Here is a 17,284-nt window from a genome sequence, read left to right on the forward strand (position 1 = left end):
TTTATTCTGATTTCACCAGACAAGGACAGCACACCCCAGACAGGACGCATCTATGAGGAGTGTCAGTCTAAACCTGTGAAACATTCACCAATGTCTAATCTGCTAACCAAACAAACTACTTTTTACAAAACCAGACACCCGATAATAAATAATAAAGACAGACACTTTTGAGCTTAGATGCACTTCGTGTACATATTATACCATACATTGTCCCAAGCACATGCCTTCCCTGTAGGAGTGATGGATTTTATCGAGTAGTATGTAGGTTTATCACCCCACTGGATCTTTAACAGGAACATACTGGTCTTATGCCTGTACAATATTTGATATACAAAGCCACATCAAAAAAAGAAAAAAATAACAGTTTAATATACTAGTTCCACATTAATTGAGATAACATTTATTTCTGTAAAATCTGACAAATATTCAGTAATAGATATGGTATCCAATCTATTTTCATGACTACAAAACAATTCTTGATTTCCAACATATTAAACCATACAGTGGTCAACACATCAAAATAGCCATTATACACAGCATAAAGTTAATTTAAAAACGTTTAGAACAAGCAGATTTCTTACCTCAACAGTATATTTTAAACAAAATATGCAAGAAAACAACTGCAGAACTAAAAAAGAAATGCACCACAATCAGGTTCAAGTTCTTCTGCTTTACTAAAATCTCAACTAAAACTGCACAACACAAATAATGAAAAAAATCAAACAGGTGTACAAAAAGTGTGGAATGCATGCCCAAAAACCACTATGGAAATAAATGGCTTGCACATTTTAGAAGTTTAGACTGTTTTATAGGTTTAACTTAAACATTTACTCAATTAAAAAAACGAATATCTTCGCTTATAAATTGCCAGCAACTTAGTTTTCGTCAGTAGTGACATAATCAGCTGTAAAGTCAATTTGGTCTGTGGGATCTTCTGCAAAGTCAGCTGCATCTTCAGTGTACTCGGCTGTGCCAGTATCTTCCACAAATGTTGATGGTTCTTCCACAAAGTTTGAATCACCAGCTACATCTTCAGAAAAATCGGCATTTGTCTCTTGCGTTTCATTTCCCTCTACAACTGGTTCTTGAGGAGGTTGCTCAACAATTTCAAAAGGGTTTTCACCCTAAAAATAAAGGTCAGAAAAAAAACTTTTGGCATTAGTAAAATGCTTATGATGATGTTCGAGAAACTCATGGAACAAAAGAAGAAACAAAGTATTGCTGTTAAATGTCAACATTTTGAAGAGAGACTCTTAGCCTTAACCTGAAAGTGCATTTTAAGTCTAGCGGGAAATTCCCAGGTTAATGAGGCACAAGACAGCACGGGCTTTCCAAAAAGCATCTGAGAAAAGTTTAATGTTCATAGTGAATTCTCACATAGGCCAGTCTGACACGTCAAGTGAAGAAGACATGCGCTTGTGTATTTAAAAAAGTAGTATAAATATAGGAACTGTAAAGTGTTTTTTCCATTGACTAACTGTTCAAGAGCAGGACAATGCTAACTAGTCTATGCTCAACCTCCGCTTTGTAACCTGGCTTGCTGCTTTTCATTTTCCTAACAGGAAGCCTTCAACAGTTGACATCATGGAACTGGAAAGGTTTCCACTTCACGTGTAGTATAGAACTGAAAAGGAGACCAAACGGTGAGGGCGGGGTGGAGGGGAGGTTGGGCGGACTTGTTGCAATTTATGTGAGCAAACACTACATAATGTGAAAACGGATTGTAACTTTAAATAGTAACTTCACCAATGTGAATGTGGATGACAGAAAACCAGAGATGGAGGAACCGTCAAGATTCTTTGTGATGGTGGTCAAACATCTTAAAACGAATTTAGTTTACAAGAGATCAGTACTCTAAATATATATATCCCGTGTGTATACTCTAAATATATTTGTTTACGATTAAGAGATCAGTATTCTAAATATATAGTGGATGTTATAATGCAAGCATTGGATTTTGAGGTCATGTTGGTCTACTGAACGCACAGCTTAAAGCACACAGGGGTCCACTGGAAGACAAAGACAATTGCTTTAATAACTGGTCTACACAAACTAAGTGTCATTACTAGATAGGGGCAAAAAATGCTGAACAGTTGTATCGCCTGAAATACCTTTTGGGCTAAGACCCTAAGCTTCTGGTAGTCGAACCACTATACACAGTACTGTTTTTTCTGTACAACTGAATTAAGATTACCACTTACTCTGAGTAAACACATACTGCAAGAAGTAGCCCACAGGCAGAACTGAGGAGCAGGCATTGTAGTTCAATGATTAACTGCTGTATGTGATCTTGGCCCCATTTTGTGTTAACATATCATCTTGCAGTTGTTTACTGATAAGGTCATTGGGCACTGAAACAAGGTGTCCCCATTAATGGCTTAGCAAAATATCAGACCCCTCATCTTAACAAGCATTTGCAATGCAATAGGTCTTGCAATTGTTAAAGTTAGAGCTGTTGGTGTTGAAAATAACGTTTTTGTACTTTTGTTTTTTTTGTTTAAAGTGGAATTATATTTGAATACCACTATTGGCAATGGTACAAAAAAGCAAATGAAAAAAAAGTTGTTTTCAATGCCAACAGCTCTAACTTTCACAAATGCGAGACCTATTGCAATTGGTCTCATTTGTTGGAGTTAATGGCATTTTATTTTTTAACTAGCCATGTTGCAGGGTGCAGTACCTTATGTGGCCAAAAGAAGTCCCTTGAGACCTTTTGGCCACATATGGTATTGCACCCTTCAGAAGAAGTGGAAAATCCACCATACCCATAATGCATTGCATACAAGACAGTACCGCAAGTACATTCAAATAGCTATATATATATATATATATATATATATATATATATATATATATATATATATATATATATATATATATATATATATATAAATAATCGCTTTGAAATGTGACAAATAATTCCGGATTAGGTTGTACTCTGTGTGTTGATGAAGGGAAGTGTATTGAAGGTCTCATATAAATGAGATGTGCTAGTGAGTAAAGTAACCCCTGACAGCCTAGCTTAGGACCAAATGTGCGAGCTGCCTAAAGCACTAAGAAAATAGTGCTATGAGGCTATAATTGAAACCTAGGAAGTGACACATTTAACAGGGGGTGTCCTCATGGGAGAATAAAAGAGAGAAGGCGGTACTAAGGAGGTACTACTAAGCCTATTGACCAATAAAAAGAAACTATTTACAAATGACAGGGACAGGAGCAAATTAAAAAGATGGTGCAGAAAGTGGGCAGAGCTTTAAGCCCATATCCTGAATAGAATATGCTACTTACCTGTATGCATCTGTTCTTGGCATGTAGGGCTGCTGACATTCATATCTGTGCATAGATCGCCGCCTAGTGTTGGGTCCAGATGATTGCACATTGTTGTCCTGGAAGAGTCTTCGAAGTATCACAAGATAGGTGGCTCCTCCCCTGGACTACAGTGCGCATGGGCATCGACTCCATCCTCAGATTGTTTTTAGCCATTGTGGCCAAGATGGAGTGAAACTAAGTGAAAGATGACCATGCTAGAAGTATATGTGAATTCTGCAGCTGCTACAGGCGCCGGGGAGGAGGGCGGACGATATGAATGTCAGCAGCCCTACATGCCAAGAACAGATGCATACTGGTAAGTAGCATATTCGGTTCGAGGCATGTGGGCTGCTGAATTCATATCTGTGCATAGAATACATAGCAGTCCCTCCATTAACTCCATGGCTGCTAAGGCAATTCCCCTCCTGTGCTGGGAAATTGCTATTTTCATTGTTTTATGACGAGCTGGGCTCGTCATCAGTGTATGAGGAGGCTACACCATGACGAGCCCAGCTCGTCATGAGTGTGGAAGGGGTTAACGGCGGCCGCCCGTGCCAGCTGCAGCAGTTTGGAAAAGTGTTTTTAGAACAGCCTGCCCTACAGCTGCCTGCTGTTTGGAGTGCGCATCAACACAATAATGCTTTGTAAATGTGTGTGTGGTAGACCATGTGGCTGCTCTACTTATGTCTTCCAAAGGAATATTTCCAAGGAAAGCCATGGAGGCCCCCAACTTTCTGGTGGAATGGGCCCTTGGTGGAATGGTGAGAGTACGCTTGGCTTTCAGATAGCAGATCTGAATACATTTAACGATCCACCTAGCTATACCAGCCTTGGAAATGGGGTTACCTTTGTTTTGTGGCGCAAAGGCAACAAAGAGTTGTTTAGTTTTCCTAAAATCCTTGGTCCTATCGATGTAATACATCAGGGCCCTCTTGACGTCAAGGGTGTGGAGCATTCTCTCCGCCAATGACTCAGGATTTTGGAAGAAAACAGGCAATTCAATAGTTTGGTTAATATGGAATTGAGACACTACCTTAGGAAGGAATTTAGGGTTAGTGCGAAGCACCACCCAGTTAGAATGAATTTGAATAAATGGCTCTTGGATAGTTAGTGCTTGTAGCTCACTAACTCGTCGCAGCAATGTAATTGCTATAAGGAATGCCACTTTCCACGTCAAGAATTGAATCTCGCAGGAATGCAGTGGTTCAAAGGGAGGACCCATCAGCCGGGTGAGGACCACATTGAGGTTCCACTCCGGAGCTGGTGGAGTCCGGAGGAATGACTCGTTTGAGTCCTTCAAGAAAGGCCTTAATGGCAGGCACCCTGAAAAGTGAGAGGTGCTGCCTGTTCTGGAGATAAGCGGCCATTGCGGATAGATGTATGCGAATGCAAGCATAGGCCAGATTACATTTGTACAAATGGAAAAGGTAACAAATGATGTTCTGAATGGATGCATCTAGCAGGTTAATGTCGTGGTCTGCACAATAAATGACAAACCGCTTCCACTTCGGCGCATAGCATGCTCTTGTGGTGGGCTTCTTTGCCTCCCGGATGATGTCCATACAGTCAGGAGGCAAGTGTAGGTAGCCAAACTAAGACCTCAGGAGCCAGATCGCCAGGTTGAGCTGTTGCGGATCTGGATGCTGAATGTCGCCATGGCTCTGCGTCAGAAGGCTGGGTCTGAGGCGTAGCCTTTGATGCGGTACCACGGACAGTTCCAGAAACGTGGTGTACCATGGCTGGCGAGCCCACGTTGGAGCAACCAGGATGAGTCATCGAGTGCTGTCCGAGTTTGCGTGCCACCAGCGGCATCAGAGGTGCTGGGGAAAAAGCGTACGCAAATTTGCCTGACCAGTTCATCCATATCGCATTGCCCTGCAACTGTGGGTGTGGGAACTTGGCGGCGAAGCTTTGGCATTTTGCGCTCTCCCTTGTGGAGAACAGGTCTATCTCTGGATGAACCCACCTTTGGAAGTACGGTTGGAGTACTGATGGATGTATCTCCCATTCGTGCATTTGGTGGCTGTACCTGCTGAACAGGTCCGCCATCCGATTGTCCTAGCCCGGGAGGTGTTCCGCCATGAGGAAGATGTTCCTCTGAATGGCCCACTTCCACATGCTCTGAGCCAGATGAGACAGCTGCGGAGAGTGTGTTCCTCCCTGCTTTTGAATGTAGTACATGGCAGTCATGTTGTCCGTCCGGATCAACACGACCTTGTTGCACAGATTTACCTTGAAGGCTTTTAGTGCCATGAAGATCGCCATCAGTTCCAGAACATTGATGTGCATCTTCCGTTGCTGTTGCGTCCATAGTCCCTGCACAGTGTAATGGAGTACATGAGCTCCCCATCCCTGGAGAGAAGCGTCCGTTGTCAGGATGATCTGTGGCACAGGCTCTTGGAACGGTCGTCCCTTGCAAAGGTTTTGTGGATTCCACCAATGCAGAGTTGTATGCCCGACCGCTCACCAACACTAGGTCTTTCAACTGCCCGTGAGCCTGAGTCCACTGACGTGCTAAGCACTCCTGAAGCGGGCGCATATGTAGTCTCGCGTGCGGGACTATGGAGATGCAGGAGGCCATCATGCCTATCAACTGCATGAACACTCTTGATGGAAGCTAGTGTTGAGGTCTGAACTTTTGAATGCTGCTGACCCTCACTGGCAGCCACAGCACAGCCAAATTCAGAGTGTTTATCGTCGCACCCAGATACTGCCGTATGTGGGCGGGTTGGAGGTGGGATTTTGGGTAACTCAGTGAGAATCCCAGATCGTGCAGGAGGTGAATGGTGTGGGACATGTGGGTGGCACAATGCTGGGCTTACTTCGCCTGGATGAGCCAGTCGTCCAGATAAGGGTAGACATGGATGTTTTGTCTCCTGAGGTGCGCCGCCACTGTCGCCAGGCACTTTGTGAACACCCTGGGTGCCGTGGTGACACCGAAAGGCAAAACCTTGAACTGGTAGTGCTGGTTTTCTATGGTGAACCGGAGGTAGTTCCTGTGTGAAGGGTGCAGTGGAATGTGAAAGTATGCATCCTTTAGGTCTAAAGTTGAAAGAAAATCCCCATGACTGAGCAACGGGAGCACTTGCTGCAGGGTCAGCATATGGAAGTGCTCCGACAGGATGTAGTGGTTGAGTGGCCTGAGGTCCAGGATGGGCCTGAGGGACCCGTCCTTTTTGGTTTTAAGAAGTACAGGGAGTAGACCCCTGTGCCTCTTTCCTGCACAGGCACGAGCTCTATTGCTCCTTTTTGCAGCATGACGGTGACCTCCTGCTGCAATTAGTGCAAATGCTCGGCCGACATAGGACGGTGTCTTGGGGGTATGTTGGGTAGAGTGGATGTTAACTCCAGACAATAACCGTATTGTACAAGTTTTCTGACCCACCGGTCTGTGGTGATGGACTTCCAGACTGGCAGGAACTGCTGGAGTCTCCCCCCGACCTGTGTTGTGTGGTCGGAGCAGTGACAAGGCGTCACTGTTTGTTGGTGGCAGAGGATCTGGAGCTGTTTCCACGACCTCTGCCCTTGGCGCTGTTACCAAGATATCCACCTCGACTCTTGTTGGTGTATGTGGATTGAGTGTTACCCTTGTAGTACTGCGTGGTTTGGGAGAGCTGGCCTCTGGAAACGCCTCTAGTGCTTGAGCGACGAAAAGACCCACCCCGAAACTGCTGGGACTGTAAGGCACCCATGGATTTAGCAGTTTCCGTGTCCTTTTTGATTCTCTCTAGGGTGGTGTCAACCTCCGGGCCAAACAGGTGATCTGGATTCACTGTTTGATTAAGGATGGTGGTTTGGATTTCCGGCTTAAATCCAGAGATTCTCAGCCAGGCATGTCGTCGTAGCATAACACTAGTGTTGACAGCCCTGGTCAGCACCAGCAGCCCAGGGTTCGTTGGTATCCTCAGGGTCTTTATAGACAGGGTAACTGTACTCTTCCTCATCATCTCCCTCTCCAGCGTCCACATCAGAGTAAGTGGGCGAAACATCATGAGTCTGTGGGGAGAGTGGTTCCACCAAGACTGGAGTGAAAGCAGAGTCCTTTTTTAGGTCTCGCCTAGACGAAAGCAAAAGCGAAGCTTTTGCTGTCTATGCGAGACAACTTATGTTGCCACTTTTCTGGGAATATTGTGGACATCAGACTGTTACGAGCTTTTTCTGCTGTAGTCAGGCTGTCACGAGCTTCTCCTTTGGAGATTTGACCTCGTGAGCGCGCCTTGACTGCATCTAATGGGCCTTGCGCTTCCTTTAGTCAGTTTCACTTTGCCTGCACTTTCAAAGTGAAATGAAACAATGTGTCTGGTAGTTGTTCATGTGGAGTGCCTTCTGACCTCGTGAGCGGCCTTGACTGCATCTAATGTGTGTGGCTTTTTTTTTCAACGTGGCCCTGGCGCTTGCTTCAGTCAGTTTCACTTTTAAGGTGCAGGCGTCAATGGGTCTGGTACTTGTTTTATTTCCATTTAATGCTCTTTGGAGCAACAATTTTATATTACTTGTGTGTATTACCACTGGCCAGAATTTCAAAGACTTATATTCACGCAGGTGAAATAATACTATTGTGATTAGGGCCGATTTTTGGAGTCTGACCGTTCAGAGTGCAGAGTGGAGCTTCAGAGTAGAGCTTCAGAGTGCAGAGTGGAGCTTCAGAGTGGAGCTTCAGAGTGGAGCTTCAGAGTGGAGCTTCAGAGTGGAGCTTCAGAGTGGAGCTTCAGAGTGCAGAGTGGAGCTTCAGAGTGGAGCTTCCGAGTGGAGCTTCCGAGTGGAGCTTCCGAGTGGAGCTTCAGAGTGGAGCTTCAGAGTGGAGCTTCAGAGTGGAGCTTCAGAGTGGAGCTTCAGAGTGGAGCTTCAGAGTGGAGCTTCAGAGTGGAGCTTCAGAGTGGAGCTTCAGAGTGGAGCTTCAGAGTGGAGCTTCAGAGTGGAGCTTCAGAGTGGAGCTTCAGAGTGGAGCTTCAGAGTGGAGCTTCAGAGTGGAGCTTCAGAGTGGAGCTTCAGAGTGGAGCTTCAGAGTGGAGCTTCCGAGTGGAGCTTCCGAGTGGAGCTTCCGAGTGCAGAGCGGAGCTTCCGAGTGGAGCTTCCGAGTGGAGCTTCCGAGTGGAGCTTCCGAGTGGAGCTTCCGAGTGGAGCTTCCGAGTGGAGCTTCCGAGTGGAGCTTCCGAGTGGAGCTTCAGAGTGGAGCTTCAGAGTGGAGCTTCAGAGTGGAGCTTCAGAGTGCAGAGTGGAGCTTCAGAGTGGAGCTTCAGAGTGCAGAGTGGAGCTTCAGAGTGCAGAGTGGAGCTTCAGAGTGGAGCTTCAGAGTGGAGCTTCAGAGTGGAGCTTCAGAGTGGAGCTTCAGAGTGGAGCTTCAGAGTGGAGCTTCAGAGTGCAGAGTGGAGCTTCAGAGTGGAGCTTCAGAATGCAGAGTGGAGCTTCAGAGTAGAGCTTCAGAGTGGAGCTTCAGAGTGGAGCTTCAGAGTGGAGCTTCAGAGTGGAGCTTCAGAGTGGAGCTTCAGAGTGGAGCTTCAGAGTGGAGCTTCAGAGTGGAGCTTCAGAGTGGAGCTTCAGAGTGCAGAGTGGAGCTTCAGAGTGGAGCTTCAGAGTGGAGCTTCAGAGTGCAGAGTGGAGCTTCAGAGTAGAGCTTCAGAGTGGAGCTTCAGAGTGCAGAGTGGAGCTTCAGAGTAGAGCTTCAGAGTGGAGCTTCAGAGTGCAGAGTGGAGCTTCAGAGTAGAGCTTCAGAGTGGAGCTTCAGAGTGCAGAGTGGAGCTTCAGAGTAGAGCTTCAGAGTGGAGCTTCAGAGTGCAGAGTGGAGCTTCAGAGTGGAGCTTCAGAGTGGAGCTTCAGAGTGGAGCTTCAGAGTGGAGCTTCAGAGTGGAGCTTCAGAGTGGAGAGTGGAGCTTCAGAGTGCAGAGTGGAGCTTCAGAGTGCAGAGTGGAGCTTCAGAGTGCAGAGTGGAGCTTCAGAGTGCAGAGTGGAGCTTCAGAGTAGAGCTTCAGAGTGGAGCTTCAGAGTGCAGAGTGGAGCTTCAGAGTAGAGCTTCAGAGTGGAGCTTCAGAGTGCAGAGTGGAGCTTCAGAGTGGAGCTTCAGAGTGCAGAGTGGAGCTTCAGAGTGCAGAGTGGAGCTTCAGAGTGGAGCTTCAGAGTGGAGAGTGGAGCTTCAGAGTGGAGCTTCAGAGTGGAGAGTGGAGCTTCAGAGTGGAGCTTCAGAGTGGAGCTTCAGAGTGGAGCTTCAGAGTGGAGCTTCAGAGTGCAGAGTGGAGCTTCCGAGTGGAGCTTCCGAGTGGAGCTTCCGAGTGGAGCTTCCGAGTGGAGCTTCCGAGTGGAGCTTCCGAGTGGAGCTTCCGAGTGGAGCTTCCGAGTGGAGCTTCCGAGTGGAGCTTCAGAGTGGAGCTTCAGAGTGGAGCTTCAGAGTGGAGCTTCAGAGTGGAGCTTCAGAGTGCAGAGTGGAGCTTCAGAGTGGAGCTTCCGAGAGGAGCTTCAGAGTGCAGAGTGGAGCTTCCGAGTGGAGCTTCCGAGTGGAGCTTCCGAGTGGAGCTTCCGAGTGGAGCTTCCGAGTGGAGCTTCCGAGTGGAGCTTCCGAGTGGAGCTTCCGAGTGCAGAGTGGAGCTTCCGAGTGGAGCTTCAGAGTGGAGCTTCAGAGTGCAGAGTGGAGCTTCAGAGTGGAGCTTCAGAGTGGAGCTTCAGAGTGGAGCTTCAGAGTGCAGAGTGGAGCTTCAGAGTGGAGCTTCCGAGAGGAGCTTCAGAGTGCAGAGTGGAGCTTCAGAGTGGAGCTTCCGAGAGGAGCTTCAGAGTGCAGAGTGGAGCTTCAGAGTGGAGCTTCCGAGAGGAGCTTCAGAGTGCAGAGTGGAGCTTCCGAGTGGAGCTTCAGAGTGCAGAGTAGAGCTTCAGAGTGGAGCTTCAGAGTGCAGAGTGGAGCTTCAGAGTGGAGCTTCAGAGTGCAGAGTGGAGCTTCAGAGTGCAGAGTGGAGCTTCAGAGTGCAGAGTGGAGCTTCAGAGTAGAGCTTCAGAGTGCAGAGTGGAGCTTCAGAGTGGAGCTTCAGAGTGCAGAGTGGAGCTTCAGAGTGGAGCTTCAGAGTGGAGCTTCAGAGTGGAGCTTCAGAGTGGAGCTTCAGAGTGGAGAGTGGAGCTTCAGAGTGGAGATTCAGAGTGGAGATTCAGAGTGGAGATTCAGAGTGGAGATTCAGAGTGGAGAGTGGAGCTTCAGAGTGGAGCTTCAGAGTGCAGAGTGGAGCTTCAGAGTGGAGCTTCAGAGTGGAGCTTCAGAGTGGAGCTTCAGAGTGGAGCTTCAGAGTGGAGCTTCAGAGTGGAGCTTCAGAGTGGAGCTTCCGAGTGGAGCTTCCGAGTGGAGCTTCCGAGTGGAGCTTCAGAGTGGAGCTTCCGAGTGGAGCTTCAGAGTGGAGCTTCCGAGTGGAGCTTCCGAGAGGAGCATCAGAGTGCAGAGTGGAGCTTCCGAGTGGAGCTTCCGAGAGGAGCATCAGAGTGCAGAGTGGAGCTTCCGAGAGGAGCATCAGAGTGCAGAGTGGAGCTTCAGAGTGGAGCTTCCGAGAGGAGCTTCAGAGTGCAGAGTGGAGCTTCAGAGTGGAGCTTCAGAGTGCAGAGTGGAGCTTCAGAGTGGAGCTTCCGAGAGGAGCTTCAGAGTGCAGAGTGGAGCTTCCGAGTGGAGCTTCAGAGTGCAGAGTGGAGCTTCAGAGTGCAGAGTGGAGCTTCAGAGTGCAGAGTGGAGCTTCAGAGTAGAGCTTCAGAGTGGAGCTTCAGAGTGCAGAGTGGAGCTTCAGAGTGGAGCTTCAGAGTGCAGAGTGGAGCTTCAGAGTGCAGAGTGGAGCTTCAGAGTAGAGCTTCAGAGTGCAGAGTGGAGCTTCAGAGTGGAGCTTCAGAGTGGAGCTTCAGAGTGGAGCTTCAGAGTGGAGCTTCAGAGTGGAGCTTCAGAGTGGAGCTTCAGAGTGGAGCTTCAGAGTGGAGCTTCAGAGTGGAGAGTGGAGCTTCAGAGTGGAGCTTCAGAGTGCAGAGTGGAGATTCAGAGTGGAGAGTGGAGCTTCAGAGTGGAGCTTCAGAGTGCAGAGTGGAGCTTCAGAGTGGAGCTTCAGAGTGGAGCTTCAGAGTGGAGCTTCAGAGTGGAGCTTCCGAGTGGAGCTTCAGAGTGGAGCTTCCGAGTGGAGCTTCAGAGTGGAGCTTCAGAGTGGAGCTTCAGAGTGGAGCTTCAGAGTGGAGCTTCAGAGTGGAGCTTCCGAGAGGAGCATCAGAGTGCAGAGTGGAGCTTCCGAGTGGAGCTTCCGAGAGGAGCATCAGAGTGCAGAGTGGAGCTTCCGAGAGGAGCATCAGAGTGCAGAGTGGAGCTTCAGAGTGGAGCTTCCGAGAGGAGCTTCAGAGTGCAGAGTGGAGCTTCCGAGTGGAGCTTCCGAGTGGAGCTTCCGAGTGGAGCTTCCGAGTGGAGCTTCCGAGTGGAGCTTCCGAGTGGAGCTTCCGAGTGGAGCTTCCGAGTGGAGAGTGGAGAGTCAGAGTGGAGAGTGGAGATTCAGAGTGGAGAGTGGAGAGTCAGAGTGGAGAGTGGAGATTCAGAGTGGAGAGTGGAGCTTCAGAGTGGAGAGTGGAGCTTCAGAGTGGAGAGTGGAGCTTCAGAGTGCAGAGTGGAGCTTCAGAGTGCAGAGTGGAGCTTCAGAGTGGAGCTTCAGAGTGGAGCTTCAGAGTGGAGCTTCAGAGTGCAGAGTGGAGCTTCAGAGTGGAGCTTCAGAGTGGAGCTTCAGAGTGCAGCTTCAGAGTGGAGCTTCAGAGTGCAGAGTGGAGCTTCAGAGTGCAGAGTGGAGCTTCAGAGTGCAGAGTGGAGCTTCAGAGTGGAGCTTCAGAGTGGAGCTTCAGAGTGGAGCTTCAGAGTGGAGCTTCAGAGTGGAGCTTCAGAGTGCAGAGTGGAGCTTCAGAGTGCAGAGTGGAGCTTCAGAGTGCAGAGTGGAGCTTCAGAGTGCAGAGTGGAGCTTCAGAGTGCAGAGTGGAGCTTCAGAGTGGAGCTTCAGAGTGGAGCTTCAGAGTGGAGCTTCAGAGTGGAGCTTCAGAGTGGAGCTTCAGAGTGGAGCTTCAGAGTGGAGCTTCAGAGTGGAGCTTCAGAGTGGAGCTTCAGAGTGGAGCTTCAGAGTGGAGCTTCAGAGTGGAGCTTCAGAGTGGAGCTTCAGAGTGGAGCTTCAGAGTGGAGCTTCAGAGTGGAGCTTCAGAGTGGAGCTTCAGAGTGGAGCTTCAGAGTGGAGCTTCAGAGTGGAGCTTCAGAGTGGAGCTTCAGAGTGCAGCTTCAGAGTGCAGCTTCAGAGTGCAGCTTCAGAGTGCAGCTTCAGAGTGCAGCTTCAGAGTGCAGCTTCAGAGTGCAGCTTCAGAGTGCAGCTTCAGAGTGCAGCTTCAGAGTGCAGCTTCAGAGTGCAGCTTCAGAGTGCAGCTTCAGAGTGCAGCTTCAGAGTGCAGCTTCAGAGTGCAGCTTCAGAGTGCAGCTTCAGAGTGCAGCTTCAGAGTGCAGCTTCAGAGTGCAGCTTCAGAGTGCAGCTTCAGAGTGCAGCTTCAGAGTGCAGCTTCAGAGTGGAGCTTCAGAGTGGAGCTTCAGAGTGGAGCTTCAGAGTGGAGCTTCAGAGTGGAGCTTCAGAGTGGAGCTTCAGAGTGGAGCTTCAGAGTGGAGCTTCAGAGTAGAGCTTCAGAGTAGAGCTTCAGAGTGGAGCTTCAGAGTAGAGCTTCAGAGTAGAGCTTCAGAGTGGAGCTTCAGAGTGGAGCTTCAGAGTGGAGCTTCAGAGTGGAGCTTCAGAGTGGAGCTTCAGAGTGGAGCTTCAGAGTGGAGCTTCAGAGTGGAGCTTCAGAGTGGAGCTTCAGAGTGGAGCTTCAGAGTGGAGCTTCAGAGTGGAGCTTCAGAGTGGAGCTTCAGAGTGGAGCTTCAGAGTGGAGCTTCAGAGTGGAGCTTCAGAGTGGAGCTTCAGAGTGGAGCTTCAGAGTGGAGCTTCAGAGTGGAGCTTCAGAGTGGAGCTTCAGAGTGGAGCTTCAGAGTGGAGCTTCAGAGTGGAGCTTCAGAGTGGAGCTTCAGAGTGGAGCTTCAGAGTGGAGCTTCAGAGTGGAGCTTCAGAGTGGAGCTTCAGAGTGGAGCTTCAGAGTGGAGCTTCAGAGTGGAGCTTCAGAGTGGAGCTTCAGAGTGGAGCTTCAGAGTGGAGCTTCAGAGTGGAGCTTCAGAGTGGAGCTTCAGAGTGGAGCTTCAGAGTGGAGCTTCAGAGTGGAGCTTCAGAGTGGAGCTTCAGAGTGGAGCTTCAGAGTGGAGCTTCAGAGTGGAGCTTCAGAGTGCAGAGTGGAGCTTCAGAGTGTCAAGAGCAATGCCAATAGCTCTAACTTTAACAAAGGCAAAACCATTGCATTGTAAATGCTTGTTATTTTACCGAATCACATGCTGCTGCCTGGTTTGTCTACATGCACACAGGCAGAATCACTCGGTACAAAATGGCTCCTGTTCACTCGTCAGTACGGTCTTGCGCCGCCCCACCTTCCCCCTGCCAAATACATTCATTCCAAATACTGCTTATTTTCATATCAGACTGACTTCTCACATCTGGGATAGCAGGGGCACCTTCCACAGTGATTAGTGCTTCACAAAAAATAATTCTCGGCTAGCGCTCAGAAGCCTTGAAGCTTTGATTGAATGACACTGCAGTTTGATGCCCCGCTCGTTTTTTGATGCTATGCGTTCCAGACACTGATTTTATTAAGACTCACTTGGAGCTCTAAACTGTCACTTGATCTTTCTTTGGGTCATTTCGTTTGCCCGGAAGGACTAACATATCTGTGAAACCCTCTTCTTTTATAGTTTGAGCATCGTCTTCGTTTAGCAGGATAACATTATACATTTGAAAATACAAATATCCGGGAAGAGCAGAGAGCAAATCTCCGCGATGTTGGGCATTCTCCTATCATAAAGGAAGCGTGTTGGTGGGACCTGTGGCATCTAACGCATCATTTAACCCTATATGCGTGGGCACCTACCACAATAATGTATAGGATGAGTTTGTTCCGTTCCCGTTTTTAATTTGATGTAAAACTCAAATCACTGCACACTCTCTACTACACACTCTCTACTACACACTCTCTACTACACACTCTCTACTACACACTCTCTACTACAGTCACTACTTTCTACTACACACACTCACTACTCTCTACTACTCTCTGCTACGCACTCTACTCTCTACTACTCTCTACTACACACTCACTACTCTCTGCTACACACTCTGCTACACACTCTGCTACACACTCTACTACACACTCTACTACACACTCTACTACACACTCTACTACACACTCTACTACACACTCTACTACACACTCTACTACACACTCTACTACACACTCTACTACACACTCTACTACACACTCTACTACACACTCTACTACACACTCTACTCACCACTCTACTCACCACTCTACTACACACTCACCACTCTACTACACACTCACCACTCTACTACACACTCACCACTCTACTACACACTCACCACTCTACTACACACTCACCACTCTACTACACACTCACCACTCTACTACACACTCACCACTCTACTACACACTCACCACTCTCTACTGCTCACTCTCTACTACACACTCTCTACTACACACTCTCTACTACACACTCTCTACTACACACTGTGAGAAGGTGGCCTGATATGCAGTGCTCACTATTCTAGTGAACACTATGTATCAGTCCAGCAACCCTTATTGATGATTGGTTGTAAGTCAACCTTATAGACCAGCTATCCTAGTAGCGTGGATACGAGCAGTCTAAGGCTAAAGACTCGAGAGGGCGCGTTAAGCCAGCTGTTTACCACACATATACCCCTTGAATACCAAGTGAAAGGACACCACACAAGTGTTATGAAAATAAACAGTTATTTATTTAAAGATCACAACAGCCCTGTACTCTTTATGAGGACAGGGTACTAAGCACAAACCAAAACTCTTACAAAAATACTTAAGTTAGCACAGTATATACAAATGCCCGAGGGGCACGGAAAACCATATACTCTGAAAGTGGAATGCGAAATTCCTAGCAGGTAAGTACAGTACTAATAGCTTTTGGAATCGCTAGGACTTGACTAGGGAATCGTTAGATTATGTCTAGGAGGCCTAGGGGACTCGGGTGCAGTGTGTGCACTCTCACGCGAGATGCGGGACAAAAGTCTATGGTAGCTAGGAATTAGAAAGTTAGTGTTCTCGGGCGAACCCGACCTGGTAGGGAGAAAACGAAAGTAGATTCTGACCCTTGGATAGTGAGGCTATGCTGGGGCACCGAAATGCCGAAGTTACCTAGCCCAGGGGCTGCAGCTGCATAGGTCTGAAAAGACGTCGGGAATCCTTGTAGACGGACCAGGAGCCGGAAGAAAAGATGCTGGCCGGTGACCAGTGAAGAAAGTTCAGTTGGATCCAAGCCTGGATCTCGAAGATAGATGACACCTGAAAGCAGAGGGGACCAAGTTCGAGACTACTAGCCAGTAGTCAATGGGCACCAGGAGGGCACCGGATGGTAGCCACCTCGACTAGGTGAGTGGGTGACGCTTGACTCGAAGATCTCACGGACCAGGAGGCGTTGTCGGCGACCAGGATGGAGGATCGAGCTGTCCCACGAAGATAGAAGCTGTCGGCGTCGCTGGACCCAGGATTGGGCAACAAAGCCTTGGCAAATTCAAGCCCACGCGGTGGACCTAAAATGGCGTCTGGAGTGGACCAGGAGGGTCCGGGGTGCCTCTCTTGAAAAAGGAAGCAAGGGCCAGCCTGGAGCAACCAGACCAGCAGTCGTGAAGTCGTTGGGCGTCGTTCAGAAGGCCACCAGCCAGCCGGCTAGTAGCCAAACAACGCGGTGCACAGCAAACAGCAGAAGGGCCCCACGCCGATCGTGGAGATGCAGGGAGGCCGATCTTGGGTGCTGGAGCTGCGCAGGGTCGGGGCTTCTCGGACCCCAAAGCACTCACCAGTGGAGGACACGGTGGGCTTGCAGTAAAGATGTCGTGCAGTCTTGGCGATCGTCGGTCCCTTGAGGTCTCGTCGCACTCACGGTTCTCAGCTTGGCTGTAGAGGTGAGTAGAGGTCAGAGGTGCCAGGGAAGCCGGGTCTCGTCGAGCTGGGTCGTCGGATTCGTGATGAAGGACTTGCAGCAGACCGCAGTGTTCTTTAGGATGGTGCCCGCTTGATGCAGGGTGACTACTCCTTAGCCACGAGGGAGAATCTTGAAGAAGAAATCGTGAAGTCCTTTCGAAGAAAGTGGTATCTTGATTCCAAAGATGATCTAATTTTAACAGGGGGCCCGCTCCCATCTTTATACTAAAAAAGGGGGCTGACCCGGTGACTAGGTCCTGCCTATGGGTGGGACTAGGTGGGGGGTGGTTACACCCCTCAGCCATGCCGGACTTCCCCAGGCCAGGGGCTGGTGTGCCCCTGGAACTGGTTCAGACCGGCCTATGCGTAGTGAGCACCGGGGTGCCACTCAGCAGTCACCTTCCTGTAAAGCCCTGCCTACCCAGGATACACAAAACCATGTCTGGGACGGTGCTAGCACCGCCCCTGACAGGAAACCCTTTGTCCAGGCTCCCCTCGCTGGAAGGACTCCCAGCTGCAGGGGGTCAGACTCGTGTCTGTGGTGGCAGCATCCATTTTGTGGAGCTGAGGCTTCAGTTAACTTTAACCGGGGTTCACAGTTACATACATGTCGTGTCCCTCTAGAAGGGTGGAATGCTAACCCCGTCGCCAGAATTGGCGAGGGGTTAGTATTCCAATTCGTATGACACCTTACTCGACATGTTTTGATAAAGCAATACCAAAGATAGCATTTAACCGCGAGGATTATAATGCACTTAAGAGTATATGGAATGCGATATCATGGAACAGCTATTAGGACTTGATTCCGCAAGCTGCAGACAGGCTCAGCTCATGCCAGAGCACCATCTCACACGATTCCAAGCACTCTGCCTTCAGGATTGTCAAGGCCTGCCATAGGAGTGACTGATAG

At 48.9% G+C, this 17,284-nt stretch overlaps 1 protein-coding gene across 2 annotated transcripts in view; it reads right to left on the reverse strand.

Annotated features, from left to right (window-relative positions):
* Window positions 1–346: 346 nt before the first annotated feature.
* The window catches only part of LOC147747490 (DBIRD complex subunit ZNF326-like), a 190,267-nt gene continuing 173,329 nt past the window's right edge, over window positions 347–17,284 (reverse strand). For both annotated transcript variants that reach the window (XM_086953956.1, XM_086953955.1), the window contains exon 10: window positions 347–1,124. In XM_086953956.1, coding sequence (XP_086810082.1) covers window positions 876–1,124 — 249 coding nt within the window. In that variant the 3' untranslated portion in view covers window positions 347–875. The remainder of the gene's footprint in view (window positions 1,125–17,284) is intronic.

The sequence above is a fragment of the Lissotriton vulgaris genome, chromosome 1_1 (assembly GCF_964263255.1).
Source record: "Lissotriton vulgaris chromosome 1_1, aLisVul1.2, whole genome shotgun sequence".
Classification (NCBI taxonomy): Eukaryota; Metazoa; Chordata; class Amphibia; order Caudata; family Salamandridae; genus Lissotriton; species Lissotriton vulgaris.